The sequence below is a fragment of the Emydura macquarii genome, unplaced genomic scaffold (genome assembly GCF_026122565.2).
Source record: "Emydura macquarii macquarii isolate MOO-44397 ecotype Brisbane River unplaced genomic scaffold, CSIRO-AGI_Emac_v2 contig_320, whole genome shotgun sequence".
In the NCBI taxonomy this organism is placed as follows: domain Eukaryota; kingdom Metazoa; phylum Chordata; order Testudines; family Chelidae; genus Emydura; species Emydura macquarii.
The window spans coordinates 6,011,541-6,026,382 of NW_027130457.1; the positions used below are offsets into that span (position 1 = coordinate 6,011,541).

Below are 14,842 nucleotides of genomic sequence, written 5' to 3' on the forward strand. Positions count from 1 at the left end.
AAGGGTATTCATCTTAGATTTTCCTCATCTTCTCTAAGACGCAAGTTATATACTTCTGCTCCATGGATATGCTGTGAGGGGGAAGGGTACCTGCAAGGAGCCCCCCATTGAGTCTTGTGCAGCAGCAAGGCACTGGAATTGCAGTCCCTTCACTCTTTTAGGCTGGCCATCCATGCAGGCAGACTAAGCTACAACTCTTGAAGGGTGTAACAGTGGGCATGCTTTCTCTGCAGGACCTCTGCCTCCTGAGGTAAGATTCCTCCCAGAGTTCTCCCTAAGAAGATGCAGCTTGACGTAGCTCCTAATGTTGGGCTGTGCTTTAAGGTTGCATTTTCGCTCCAAGTTATTTTCTTTGACAACACAGTAAAAAAAAATCAGTCTTTCACCACTCATCAAATGGATTTATCTTGCTAGAGAGATTAAGCCTAACTGTGAATCAAACATAAGAATTATTCATCAATGCCGTGTTATTGTCCCTTCCATTCCTTGGACCCAAATTGTATACAGCACTTTTAGTTATACTGAGCAAAGCACTAGCCAACATTAGGTAATACAAAGAGTGATTAATTAATTTTCTTGCATTAAAAAGCAAGTTTCAGCAATCAAAGCAATAAACTAGTTTGACAGAGTTTAGTCAATATGCTAATGCTATAGAAAAAGCAATTCCACGTATAAAGAAAATGAGCAAATTGCAAGAATTCCTTAACTAACTTGTGATCTCCACTTAGTTTTCCTTGTGCTGTTGAAAGAGCAATAGACATTTCAGCAGTACAGATTCTAAAGCTGGTCAAAATTTTCTGACAAAATGTTTTTCTGTTGGCAAATGATGATTCACTGGGGGCAGGAAAAGAACAGAATTTTGATAAATTCAATATTTTTTATTTCAAAATTTTATAAATTATAACATAAAATGCCAAGTCAAAATCAGTACAAATGCTTTAATTGACCTGAAACAATTTTTTTTTGAAAATTTCCTATCATGGGAAAGTCTGAAATTTGTTTTGTGTTCTGATTCAGAATAAAAACAACTTCAAAATGGCAGAATTTCTCACAAAATGGAAATTCCAGTTTCCACACATTTCTAATGGATTCATAGACTTTAAAGTGAGAAGGGACCACTATGATCATCTAGTCTTACCCCCTGACAACATAGGCCAGGCAATTTTACCCAGTAATTCCTGCTTCAAACCCATAATTTTTGGTTGAGCTGGGGCATCTCTTTTATAAGACCTTTCTATATCTTATTCTCTTCTTGTAGTACTGAAAGACAAAGGCTACACAACTCTTCAGGATGAAGCCATCAAGATATTTAATTCTCTGCAGCAGCTAGAGTCTCTGTCTGATCCCATACCTATAATCCAAGGTATCCTTCAGACAGGGCATGATTTAAAACCCCTTCGAGATGAGCTCTACTGTCAGCTCATCAAACAGACTAACAAAGTGCCTAATCCAGGGAGTGTGGGTAATCTGTATAACTGGCAGATACTCACCTGCATGAGTTGCACATTCCTACCCAGCCGTGGCATCCTCAAGTACCTGAAATTCCATCTCAAAAGGTAAGAGGCTACAAATACTTGGGATATAAAAATACTGTCTCAGCTCTTTTTCTTCACCTTGTCTCTCCCTCCTTGTAATTTTTCATTCCAAAAAATTGGAGTTTCCAAAAAATAGGCATCTTGGGGGAAAAGGTGGGGAATCCACTGAAGTGTACCAATATTTCAACTGCTGAATTTAAAATTTAGTGGAAAAGTAATCATGAAGTTTACATGGAATAATTTTAATGGATTTCAATGTTATCTTTGAAGAATCAGTTAGGGTCCCGTTCTGCAAAATCTTACTGAGGCACTTTGCTTTATATGCACTGTGAATAGTTCTTTTTAAGTGAATTACAGTAATGACAGCACCTAAAATAAAGCATATGCACAAGTCTTTGCAGGATCAGGGCTTTCTTTTGTAAATGTGCACAATTTTGTATTTACTATTAAAACTCTGACCTTACGTACAAAAGTGGTCTTAATGGTTAGAGCTAGGACTCCTGGGTCCTACTCCTGGCTCTCCCATCAACTTGCACAAGTCACTTCACCTATTTATGCCAGAGTTCAGTGAGATAAGCTAATAGACTGTTATGATGCTTCATGAGATATGTTAAAATAAATATTTTTAAAATATTTCTTTTCCTCCATTTAAAGTGTTACTGATTTACATTATTATTTAAAAAGGAAACCGTTTTTAAAATGTATTCCCCCCCACAATTATCACCTTTATGCTTAAAAGTTATGCTTTTAAAAATAAAGTTTCTATTGGAATTTAAGTCAACATTTCTGTTGATGTTTGTCAGAGCTAAGTACAAGGTGGAACAGATTGTTTAGCGCAAGGAGTTAACACATGTTGTAAAACACCATTCAGGGTGAAGTGGCCAGTTAACACCTCTTCCGTGATAGGACAAAAAGAGGGGAAGGGACTGCGGGGTGGGAGCGGTTTTCAGGTTGTTGTAATAAGCCATAAATCCAGAATCTTTATTAAATCCATTATTTTTAGAGTCTAGCAAAATTATGAATATAAGCTCCTTTTCCCAGACCTGAAGAAGCACTCTGTGTAAATCAAAAGCTTGTCTCTTTCACCAACAGAAGATGGTTAAATAAAAGTTATTACCTCATGTGGTTTCTCTAATATGCTGATACAACACTGTAAACAACTATGGTGAAACTGACTTGTACTGCTAACAGTCTAATCCTTCTAAGCCTACATATATATTATATACAGACTTCTTTATAAATCAAGAACAAATGTTTAAAACCTGTTTGAGGTAGAATTGAACAACCACAGGTATTGCCATGTTTTGTGCTCAATTGCTGCACATTTAAAGGAAATCAGATTACTTCCTCAATCCAAGCTATTTTATATAATAAATCCTCCAGTTTTCTTAAAACAATAATCTGAATTTGTGTTTATAATTAAGTTTTTCTTGTGTAGGTCAGTTGTAAGATACAGGTGCATAAGTATACCATAGTATAGTTGTAATCCTATAAACAGTACTCCATAGTGCATATGTGTATGTCTATACTGTAGATGTAACTTCCAGCTCAAGTAGATTTACACATATTAGCTTTGATCAAGCTAGCATGCTAAAAATAGCAGAGTAGCCATGGGAGGGACTAGCTGCCCTGAACAGGTACCTAGAGTCTCAGAAGGGATTCTTGTACTTGGGCGGCTATCCTGTGCCACCACCCTCCCTGCTTCTCTGCTATTTATATAGTACAGTAATTCAATCAAATCTAGCAAAAATACGTCTGCCCAAGGTGGAAATTACACCTCCAGTGTAGACGTATCCTCTGATTCAGGGATCTCGTAGCCCTCTTCATACATCAATGAATTAAGCCTCACAATAACTCTGTGAGGAAGGTGGTATTAGATCTGTTTTACAGATGGGCAGAGCACAGAATCTCTCTGTGCTGCAAGTTGCTTTAAGTTATAAAGGGTCCGACTGTGCAGTGGTTACAATTGTTGAGCACTAACCCAAATTGTCCCATTCAGGTCTATTGATTTACTTGTGCGAGTAAATACTCACCCACATAAGTAACGTTACACAAGATAACCCAGCCAGGAGGAGAAACCAGGAGTCTTGACCCCCACCGCTCTATACTCCCTCCTTTGTGCCATTATTGCAACATTGAATAGTCAGGACACATTTTGTTGGGCTTTTCTTGCTTTGTGTTCTTTTTTAGGGAAAAAAATTCTGAACAAAACTGGCAGTGAAGACAGAGCCTTAATATGTTCTAAGATTCAGTTTTACAGTGAGATAACTAACGTGATCGTTATCTTGCTGTAAAATCCTAGTGGAAACAAGATACCTGTAGCTTTTACCATGAGATAGCTGGCCAAGATCATCACTAATGCCCTTCCTTAACCTCCACTGCTCTAATGGTTGATCCCACCTAGCTTTCCTCATAAAGTAAACTACAGTGTCTGGTCTTCATTATGATTTTATAGCAGGATAGCTAACATGCATTAGTTGTCCTGCGGTTTTTTTTTGGCAGTGAAGACAAGTCTCAGTGTGAGTACACAACAGTGCTGACTTGTGCTAACCACTGGAGCACTTTGTGTGTCACCCTAAGTGTCATTTGATCAAGGAGTCCGTGGGGCTCCCCCCAGATCTTCCATTTTGTCAGCAGGTGATTTAAGTTCAGTGTTTGTCACACAGGGTACGTGACCAGTTTCCAGGATCTGAAATGGAAAAGTATGCCCTCTTCATTTGTGAATCTCTCAAAAAAACCAAATGCAGAGAGTTTGTGCCGTCGCGGGATGAAATAGAAGCCCTGATCAGAAGACAGGAAATGACATCTACAGTTTATTGTCATGGTGGTGGCTCCTGTAAAATCACAATCAACTCCCATACCACAGCTGGAGAGGTGAGAAGAGAGAGGTAGTGACAGAGGGTCTCATAGGGATATGTGTTAAATCTTCTTGTGGACACTAATTTTAGCCATTAATTCTCACTGAAACTCTGGTGGTGCTGAGGAGTTTTAGACTATAGATTGTGCCCAGTTGATGGAGATTATCACTGTATCCTTTTAGTGGAGGTGAAATTTCTAGGTTTGTTCAAAGAGACACTCATGCGATCTCTGCTCAGGACACCTTTTCACTGGAGAGTCTTGCTGATCAATGATCTGCATCAAATCTGGTTTTGGAAAAGATACCTAGGAAAATTGTGGCAAAGCAACCCTGGTACTATCCAGACTTCATAGGAGTTACTCCACTATACCCAGGTGTAGATGAGGGTGCGTTTGTCCCCATGCTTGGAAAACTTGAGCCCAAATTGTGATACTTCAGAAATTTGAGTTTGGGAAATTAGGGAGTTAAAACATGCTATTTTGCATCATTAGTTGGTGTGTTCTGCCATGTACCTGCTACAACTCAATAATGCCTTGTGCAAAAGGAGAATAAGTATTTGGAGAAAACAATTGTTAAATCTTTCTAGACAGTAGGTTGGCCACTTTTTTACCCTAATGTGACTCCTACCTTGTCTTAATTTTCCTTTGACTTAATTATCCTCTAAGGTACTAACTTTTTTGTGATGGTTTTGTTGGTGTGCTTTTTTCATTAGGTTGTTGAAAAGTTAATTCGAGGCTTGGCCATGGAGGATAGCAGAAACATGTTTGCCTTGTTTGAATACAATGGAACTACTGATAAAGCAATTGAAAGCAGGACCATTGTTGCTGATATCTTGGCAAAGTTTGAAAAGTGAGTCTTTTAATTGCTGCTTATTAGCACAGAAAAAGAAAGAAATGTCCTAACATCAGCAATATGCTGAATTCCCCCATTTTTTAGGACTCGTTTGTGGTGAGGCAGCATATGCAACTGCATTCCACATACTGCTTTTTCTGAAATAGCCTCTTTTTTAGAATGATTAATGAAGTGCTTGTAAACTTGAGCTTGATTTCCTCAATCTCATGCCAATGAAATACATATTTTTCATTATGGTGGTTTCTGCATTCTGTCTTTTTCTGTCTCCCCCACCTCCAATTCTCCTCCCATGCTCACCCCCGGTTATGTCTCCACTAGCCTTTTCTTCTCTAAAATTTCCCACCATTACTAGTACTGGTGCAGTTCCATGGGTGAGAGCAGTGCCAGGGATAATAATATAAACAGGCAGGCAGTCACTGTTATTTAACCTTGCTTAGAGCAGATCTACATAAGATAGTCTAATACTTCCAACTATTGCTACTACCAATGGTAGCAATGGTAGGAGATTTTAGAAAAAGTTCCCTAGTGTAACTCAAAACTTAAATCCATATTTCTCTCATCTAAGGTGACTGTGCTTGGTGTTCAGCTACTTTTAAACTCAATTATAATAAAAATATTTGCAGCACCTTCTCCATGTCTCCCACAGATATTCCCTACCTTTAAGCTGTTGTTAACCAATCAGACTTTCTGATTTCATTGGTGCTTTTTGTCTCATTACGCATGGTTAAAAATTTTGTTCACTGGATTGTTGATAGGTTGTAGTGGAAACAGTTGCCTCAAATCTGAACTGTTTGTAATACTTTAGTCTTTTTTAGGCCGACTGAGCTAGAACCCTGAGCAGAGTCGTCCTTTTAAAGCAAATGCAAAATGCTGGGCCAAGCTCTTGATCTGTTACTCTGGTGTAACTCTAGAATTACTCAATTTGCACTGTGTATAACACACAGCAGAATTTGCTTGCTGCCTTGTGTGGGATCCTCAGCGTCTTGTCAATTTAGAAAATAGTTCTGGTCAAAACTACTCAAGACAGTTAAGTCCAAAGCAGACTGCACAGAGTTACAAAGGGACTTCACAAAACTGGGTAACTGGGCAACAAAATGGCAAATGAAATTCAATGTCCATAAATGCAAAGTAATGGAAAACAATCACAACTATATATGTAAAATGATGAGGTCTAAATTAGTTGTTACCACTTAAGAAAGTGGAGTTATTGTGGATAGTTCACTGAAAACATCCACTCAATGTATAGCGGCAGTCAAAAAAAGCTAACAGACTGTTGAGGATCTTTAGGAAAGGGATAGATAATAAGACATAAAATATATTGCCTCTTTATAAATCCATGGTACGCCCACATCTCAAAAATGATATATATTGAAATTGGAAAAGGTACAGAAAAGGGCAACAAAAATGACTAGGGGTATGAAACCGCTTTCATATGAGAAATTTTCATCTTGGAAAAGAGATGATTAAGGGAGGATATGATAGAGGTCCATAAAAACATGACTGGAGTGGAGAAAGTAAATAAGGAAGTGTTATTTACTCCTTCTCGTAACACAAGAATTAGGGTAACTAAATGAAATTAATAGGCAGCAGCTTAACATGAACAAAAGGAAGTATTTCTTCACACAATGCAGAGTCAACCTGTGGAACTCTTTGCCAGAGGATATTGTGAAGGACAAGACTATAACAGGGTTCAAAAAAGAATTAGATAAGTTAATGGAGAATAGGTCCATCAATGGCTATTAACCAGGATGGGCAGGGATGCAAAGCCATGCTGAGTGTCCTTAACCTCTGTTTGCCAGAAACTGGGAATGAGCAAGAGATAGATCACCTGATGATTATCTGTTCTGTTCATTTACTCTGAAGCACCTGGCAGTGGCCACTGTAGGAAGACAGGATACTGGGCTAGATGGACCATTGGTCTGACTCAGTATGGCCATTTTCCTGTTGTTATGTCTGCTCCAAACTTTTGTTTCTAGGCTTGCTGCCACTTCAGAAGCAGGGGACATGCCATGGAAGTTCTACTTCAAGCTTTACTGCTTCCTGGACACAGAAAATGTGCCAAAAGACAGTGTGGAATTTGCATTTATGTTTGAGCAGGTAAAGAATGAGAAATGGGATTTATTTTCTTGTGGGAAGAGGAGGGGGACGGGAGATCAAGGCAACAGAAACAAATGATTAACCTGTCCATTCCCAGAGAAGACTGCTCAGGATAGGCGGCTTCCCAGGTTAAGTTTTAGGGCTAAATTCAGAAAGGAGTCTAAGATGATGCAGTTTACACATTGTTTTGCCCTCCTTTGCTTGTACATTGCAGCAGTTTAGACTACTTTGCCCACTCCTGTCTCTGTTACTATTATGTTAGCTACCCCGCCCTTACACATTACATCTGAATTTGGCTCACTGCATCTAAACCAGAATAATTTATACATCTAGAGGCCAAAAGACAAGGATATAACAGGAAAAGCAGTTAGCAGGAGTTATAAATATATTTGTTAAAATAATCTCCTTGTCCTTGCTTTAAAAGTTTTCCAGTTGCTCATTATGCAAGTCATTCTAGTTTAGAGACCTTTGAGTTCCCTTAGTCTACACTTATTTTATACATTTAATCTGAAGAAATTATTAATATTTTGGAAACAAGACCTCAGCTGGATTCTTAAACCTGCTAGCTCCATTAATAATGGAGCTACACCAGTTTACACCAGCTGAGGACCACCTGGTCTGCAGGATCACTTACAACTCCTTACACTTCACCTCTGATTTTCAAAATCATAATCCCCCTGGGATGGGAACCTGGATGTGCATCCACATTAAACTGAATATGCTCTTACTAAGAAGGCACAAGAAACGTAAAAGTTAAAAAGAAAAGGAAACAATGAGTTCCCCACAGAAATATGTAAGGGTTGGGTTTTGGGTTTTTTATCATCAAGACTTATACTGGCAGCTAATTAACTTGTGATTTTCAGCAGTAGATTAGCATTTAATAAGCTTGGTAATAGACAGTCAGGCTGGCTCCCCCATACCCATCAAAACACTGTGATAAGTAATGAATATGCTCTCTTCACTCTAGAATGGGGTTTATTATTGCAAAAGGACAGAACTGGTAGTAAGCTAAATGGATTTGTGGGTGTAAATAAATCTTAAAATATTGATAGGAAACCGTTTTAGTTTTGCTTGCTTAACAAGCCCTTTATGCTGCCAGCAAAGATTCTCACTGTTGGTATTTATTATTGTAGAATGTTTTAGCTGCTGTTTCATTTTGTGCCACACCGTGAAGGACTAAGGAAAGCCTCCAATAGGCTGTCATCTTCTCTGTCTAGTGACCACTTTAAAGGATCCCCAAGGCTTCCTGTATAAGTCTGTTTAACCTTTTGTTAAAAAGGATCTATGCCAGCAAACTGATATTTGGCAGTTACTTAAGCCTGATTTCTTTTAGGGTGGTACAAATCTGCAGTTTTCCAAGTGGAAGTAGCCAACTACTTTGTGTTATCCCTTTGAGTCAGTTGTATCATTTTGAAGCCCCGAGTGTTTTTTCCCCTACCCTTAGTTTAGATTTATCCCCCTAATGCTAGGTCCACACTTAACTCCCTGCAGCAGCACAGCTGCAGCGCTTCCACTGTAGTGGTTTAAATGTAGACATTCACTACTGCAACAGGAGAGGTTCTCCCATCCCTGTAGTTAATCCATCTCTCCAAAGGGTGGTAGCTAGGTCAATAGAAGAATTCTTCTGTGGACCTAGTATGGTCTACCGGGTTATGTTGGCTTAACTACACTACCCTGAGCGATGTAGCTGGGTCAACTTAACTTTTTAGTTAAGACTTGGCTTAAGTCTACACGTTAGACACAGTCCTTCTGGTCTACCTAGGGGGGTTCCTTCAGAGCTCATTAACTCACTCTTTAATTACTAGTCCTTGTTTACTAGTCCGCACAGATCTCAGAGGCTGAACAGGCTGCCACTGCAGCAATCCAAGCCCTTGCAAATCTAGAGAGATGTTATGAGGCATGGAACAGCCAAGCAGGTTTTTTTTTATGTGAAACAAACAATCATTAAGAAAACCCTTTAGATAATATAACCTAGAAGAGTGGTGGAGCACTGAAGTGCTGTCTTCTGAAACATCATATTGTGGTATTGATCTTAACTGCAGACAGGTGCCTGCAGAGTTTGCAATTCAAATGAGTGCAATTATATGAAGGCAGAAGCTCCAAGCTCCCCACCCCAGTCTGGTAGGCGGAGAATGGGGAGCAGGGCATAGGGGGCTCCATGAGCTGCACTTTAATTGTAAAAGAGCCGCATGCAGCTCACAAGCCACAGTTTGGCCACCCTTGGAGAGTATTCAATCACTAAGATGAATTTCATGCATAGATCGTAAGCATGCGATTAATTGTGCTCTGGTACCAACCATGCTGCTCCCTTTTTCATATGCTGCATGGGTTCGCTGCCAAGTAATTGGTATCATTTTATGAGTTAAAAAAATCAAAGTGGCTCCAGTTTTGAATTTTTGTGTCTCTAAACCTCTGAACTGTTTTAACATCTAAAGGCTTTAACCCTTAAACTGAAGACACTTCTTTGACACTTAGATGCTCCTTCCCCCTGCTGCCCATGCGCGCGCACACACACACACACACACAAACACACAGCTTTAATCCAAGTATCTCTTTCCCTCCCCTCTTTTCCCCCAATATACCAGGTTAAAAATCGTTTTTCTTCTTCGAGTATTTGCTCATGTCCATTCCAATTTAGGTGTGTGCACGCCCTTGTGCACGGTTACCAAAACCTTTTTCCCTTTAGTAGAATCTGTAGGGTCAACTCTGGCGCCCCCTGGAGCCCCACGCACATGCTGCGGTTTATGAGGCGCTGCCAGCCCTACGCCCCCTCAGTTCCTTCTTTCCGCTTGTGACAGTTGCTGGAACTGCCTGTGCTTACATTGCAAATGCTCATTCCCTTTTGTTTAACTTAGTTAGGTACATTAGGCTTTAAGTGTTCTTAATAGTGTAGTCAGTCATTTTAAGATAGTCCCGGCTGGGACGTCCCCTTCCATGGAAAATTTTGACCCAAAACCAAATTCATTCTCATCAAAATTTTTCCACAAAAGACCCTGAAAACCTTTGGTTGAAAATTTCAACTCAGAAATGCCTTCATAGTGGCATGAGTTGTACAATAGTTTGGATTTCTCTTACCCCCATTCTCCTTCATGGGCTGGGCTTTCTGGCTAGACTAAATCTCCCACATGCACCATGATCTCTCTTCTTGAGGAGTTAGCAGAGTGAATCATGGAAGATGTAGTCCAGCCAGGGAGGGAGCCTGACACAGAGGAGAATCAGGACACAAGTCACCTGCCTCTCTAGTCTGCTAGAGCCAGTCTCTCAAACCCCCATATTGACTCTCTATACCAGCTCCTAGGAAAAAGCCAGTTTGCAGGTATTATCTAATTTCCAAAGAATTAAGAGTCCTGCTTATACCTGTGTGTAAAGCTAGTACTCTTCTGCTCTCTTCTTCCTTTCCATTAGGCTCACGAAGCAGTGATTAGAGGACACTACCCTGCTCCTGAAGAAACACTCCAGGTGCTTGCTGCTTTGCGACTACAGTATCTACAAGGAGACTACAGTCTGCATACCACCATACCAGAAATAGAAGAAGTCTATCCCTTACAAAAGCTGAAGTCCCGTATTACACAGTCTACTAAAACGTTTACCCCAGCAGAGAGGATTGAGAGGAAGCGAGCCAGCTTTCTTGAAGGAACGCTAAGGAGGAGTTTCCGCAATGGCTCCATCAGCAAACAGAAGATGGAGGAGGAGCTGATGTTGGATATGTGGATCAAAGAGGAAGTCTCAGCTGCCAGGACTAGTGTTATCAACAAGTGGAAAAAACTGCAGGGAATGAATCAGGAACAGGCTATGGCCAAATACATGTATTTGATTAAGGAGTGGCCTGGCTATGGGTCAACACTTTTTGATGTGGAGGTGAGTAAGACACACTAAACATTGTCAGTGACCTATTGGAGAGTTGCTACTATTCTGGACAATGAGCTTGACAATGAGCTTGTTAATATATATAACAATATATTATTTAAATTAGTATGACTATCTCTTTCTTGGAGGAGAGAAGGCTGACATAATATGGAATATTTAATTAGACTCTAGTTATGGTATAATGCCCAATGTAGACATTTATATGTGTCTATTAATGAACAATAATATTTTTCTACAAGATCAAATAATTGACTCCCATAAAAAAATTGGCTAGATGGAGAGTAGAAAACATTGTACAGAATGCTATATTGCCTTTACTTGAACTGTGATTTTGGGTGCACAGAAGATTGCCTCAGCATTAAGTGATTTTTTTCCAAGTTTCCTTGAATGTTAATTTATACTCTTTTCTTCACTAGTGTAAAGAAGGGGGCTTCCCCCAAGAACTCTGGTTGGGAGTCAGTGTCGATGCAGTTTCTGTTTACAAGCGTGGGGAAGGTAGACCTTTAGAAGTGTTCCAATATGAACATATCTTGTCCTTTGGAGCACCACTTGCCAACACCTACAAGATTGTGGTGGATGAGAGAGAACTGCTTTTTGAGACCAGTGAGGTAAGTAAAGAGCACTTTAAAATGCTCTTTTTGTTAATTTCATCTCTTATTAACTAGCATTTTTTTTCCAGGTAATACTTTTATCTGTCAGTGTTTGAAGGTTTAAACACAATTTCATAGGTTTTTCTTCATCTAGAACATACTGATTTTTAGTAACAAAGCCGATTAATAGTCAGTCATTCTGTCATGTTCTGTAGCAGAGGCAGAGAGGAGAGGCAAAGAGAAAACAGGGAATAGGGTAGAAGCCATTAAGTTTCTAAGTATTTGTGTTTACTAACAATAAGGGTTTTTTTGTAAGGGGTTAGATAATAGAAGTCACACTGCTATTTTATGTGCCCAGAGGAATGTATACATGCATTTTTATATGACACTAAAAGATTTGGGTTATTTTTACTCTCTTGGCAGGTGGTTGACATCGCAAAACTGATGAAAGCTTATATCAGTATGATTGTGAAAAAACGTTACAGCACCTCTCGATCAGTGAGTAGCAGCTCCAGATGAAAACAGAACCAGTCTCACAGTGCAATTACTATTAGAACATATCACTGCTGGCCTACATGGGGCCTGAAAATACTGATCCAATTGGTCAACAAGCTACCCAAGAAACAGAATTTTTGGGGCATCTTCAATCAAAGCTTTTTCAGGAAGCCTCCATAAAACATCAACTTGAATAGTCACATACTAAAAACTGTTGGCTAACATTCTTCAAAACTTTCCAAGCTTTATTACCTTTAGTTGACATACTGTATGCCTTAAAACTTAATACACTGCCATTCAAGCAGTAAGAAGTGCCTTAAGACATTAAAACCAACTTCCATTTACATGAATTATGTTGTTGAGGGGATGTGCTTTATTTTCCTATTCAGAATACTAAGAAAACATGGAAGAGGAGGAGTTAATTCATCCATAATGCACTAACCTACTGGCCTGATCTATGTGTGGGGGAGAAAGTATTTTTGTCAGAATGCTGCTGGCAGCCTTCTTATGGACTTAGTTAACAGTGTGTTTTGTTTCCCCTTGCTTTCATGGATGTATGCTTGTGTGTAAATGCATATGAATTATGTAGATTCTAATTTTATTTCATATTTCACAAGCATTTAAAGCAAAGGGAATAATGATGTGCAATGGTGTAAACAGTCTTTCTGTACATTTTAATAGTCCAGAGAGTTAGAGTTGTTTCAATTTTACAATTACTTTTATAAGCCAGTTTTATTAACAAATCAAAATCTGGGATTTTCTTACCTTTTTGATTTACTATTACAAATGCATATTACCACATATGTAGCAAGTCTGCATTCTGTACGTTCTGTATTATAAATAGATAGGTAGCTGAGAAACTATTTATAAACTGCTCTAATATGGAAATGCAGTTATTCATACAATATTCTTTAACTTGTTTCAACTTAAAATTTTAAATATTAAATATTTCTTTTAAAAACACTATTCTTAAACTCTGATTGGATGCTCCAAAATAAACCCCAATCAAAAAGGTCAAAGTAGAAATTAAACAGGAGAAAAATTATATATACTGAAACTATTGTTATAAATGCCTCAATATTTTACCCTGCTGCCTAATGATGGTTCTTGACAAAGCACCTGTAAATAAGTCAGTGCTATCAGCCAGTAGTACTTAAAGCTGGTTTGGGACTTTTATTTTTGTATGCAAAAGTTGTAATATAAGGCAAAACTTGGATCGATAATGTCTTTTGTCCATAACAAATAAAACACAATTGTACTAGCCCTTTTTGACAACCTCAGCCTTTAAAAAATATTGCTTATTTGCTCAAAGAAAGACCAGCAATAAAAGATCTTAGTTAACATGCCTGTTTCCCATTTATATTGAATCTGGTTTCTCAAAAAACTCTAATTGTCTTCCAACCTTTTTGGGGCAAGGATATGAATACACTGCAAACTGAAGTTGCTTTTACATGTGTGATGGTAGGTGTGTTTAATATTGAGTAAAGAAAAGCATAACAATATACTCCATTTCCATCTTCCAAAAGCCCAAGTGTAAGCTAAAACCACCTGCTTGGTAAGGAGCTTTATGAATTACAATAAATTGGTATTACACAAAATCCACAAATAGCAAAAGATAGGGGTGCAGCCTAAGGAAATGTGGGAGGAATCAAGGAAATTAAAAATGAGAATTGTTGAGTATTCTTGTACAATGTAAAAATCTCTCTAGAAACGAAATGCAATTAAACACCAGAGCTTTCATTTGTACTGCCCTCGGAATCAATAACTTGATCAGCAACTAGACACATCTTAGGGGCACACAACATACATTACAGCAGCTTTCTGAGCATACACAGGCCCGACAAATGTGTGGCCAAGAGGTCTTTGTCACAAGTTGTAAGGGGCTTAAAAAAGTTTGCTACAAACAGTGGCCTTCTTTCACTGTGGCAGACACACGTACCTACTTGCCAGGGGTGATACCCTCACTCCCTGAGATTTATTACAACATCATTTTCTCAGAGAATCCACAGTATAGCATGGAGCAAACTTACTGTGCTTATGTGTTCCTGATCTCTTCACACATTTCTCATCATTTCATTCCTTTTCCCTCCTGAGCAAAAGAGGAACATATCCTAAAGGTCACCCTAAGCCCCTGAGGGCTTCTACTGAATTCTAAACTACTCTACTTAACTACTTAACACTTAACGAACACTTAACTAACTATGCACAACAAAGTTCTACAAGGGCAACTGTCAGAAGCGGAAAGAAGGAACTGAGGGGCCGTAGGGTCGGCAGTGCCTCATATACCACGGCATGTGCACGGCACTCCAGGGGGCACCAGAGCCAACCCTACGGGGTCTGCTAAGAGGAAAAAGTTCTGGGAACCCGTGCATGGTGGCGTGCGCTCACCTATATTGGAATGGACATAAGCAACACATCTCGAAGAACAACAGTTACTGGTTGTGGTGTTGTAACAACATGAGAAAGGGGCAAGACAAACAATACAGGGCAAGGAGTACATTATATTACAATACACATATACCTTGGGTCCATTGTAAGGTATGAGACAA

At 39.1% G+C, this 14,842-nt stretch overlaps 1 protein-coding gene across 2 annotated transcripts in view; it reads left to right on the top strand.

The window, feature by feature from the left end:
* The window catches only part of MYO10 (myosin X), a 235,838-nt gene extending 222,202 nt beyond the window's left edge, over positions 1-13,636 (top strand). For both annotated transcript variants that reach the window (XM_067569804.1, XM_067569800.1), the window contains 7 exons: positions 1,259-1,556; positions 4,202-4,409; positions 5,105-5,241; positions 7,221-7,341; positions 10,747-11,199; positions 11,625-11,816; positions 12,222-13,636. In XM_067569804.1, the coding sequence (XP_067425905.1) occupies positions 1,259-1,556; positions 4,202-4,409; positions 5,105-5,241; positions 7,221-7,341; positions 10,747-11,199; positions 11,625-11,816; positions 12,222-12,317 (1,505 nt within the window). In that variant the 3' untranslated portion in view covers positions 12,318-13,636. The remainder of the gene's footprint in view (positions 1-1,258; positions 1,557-4,201; positions 4,410-5,104; positions 5,242-7,220; positions 7,342-10,746; positions 11,200-11,624; positions 11,817-12,221) is intronic.
* The last annotated feature ends 1,206 nt before the right edge of the window (positions 13,637-14,842 follow it).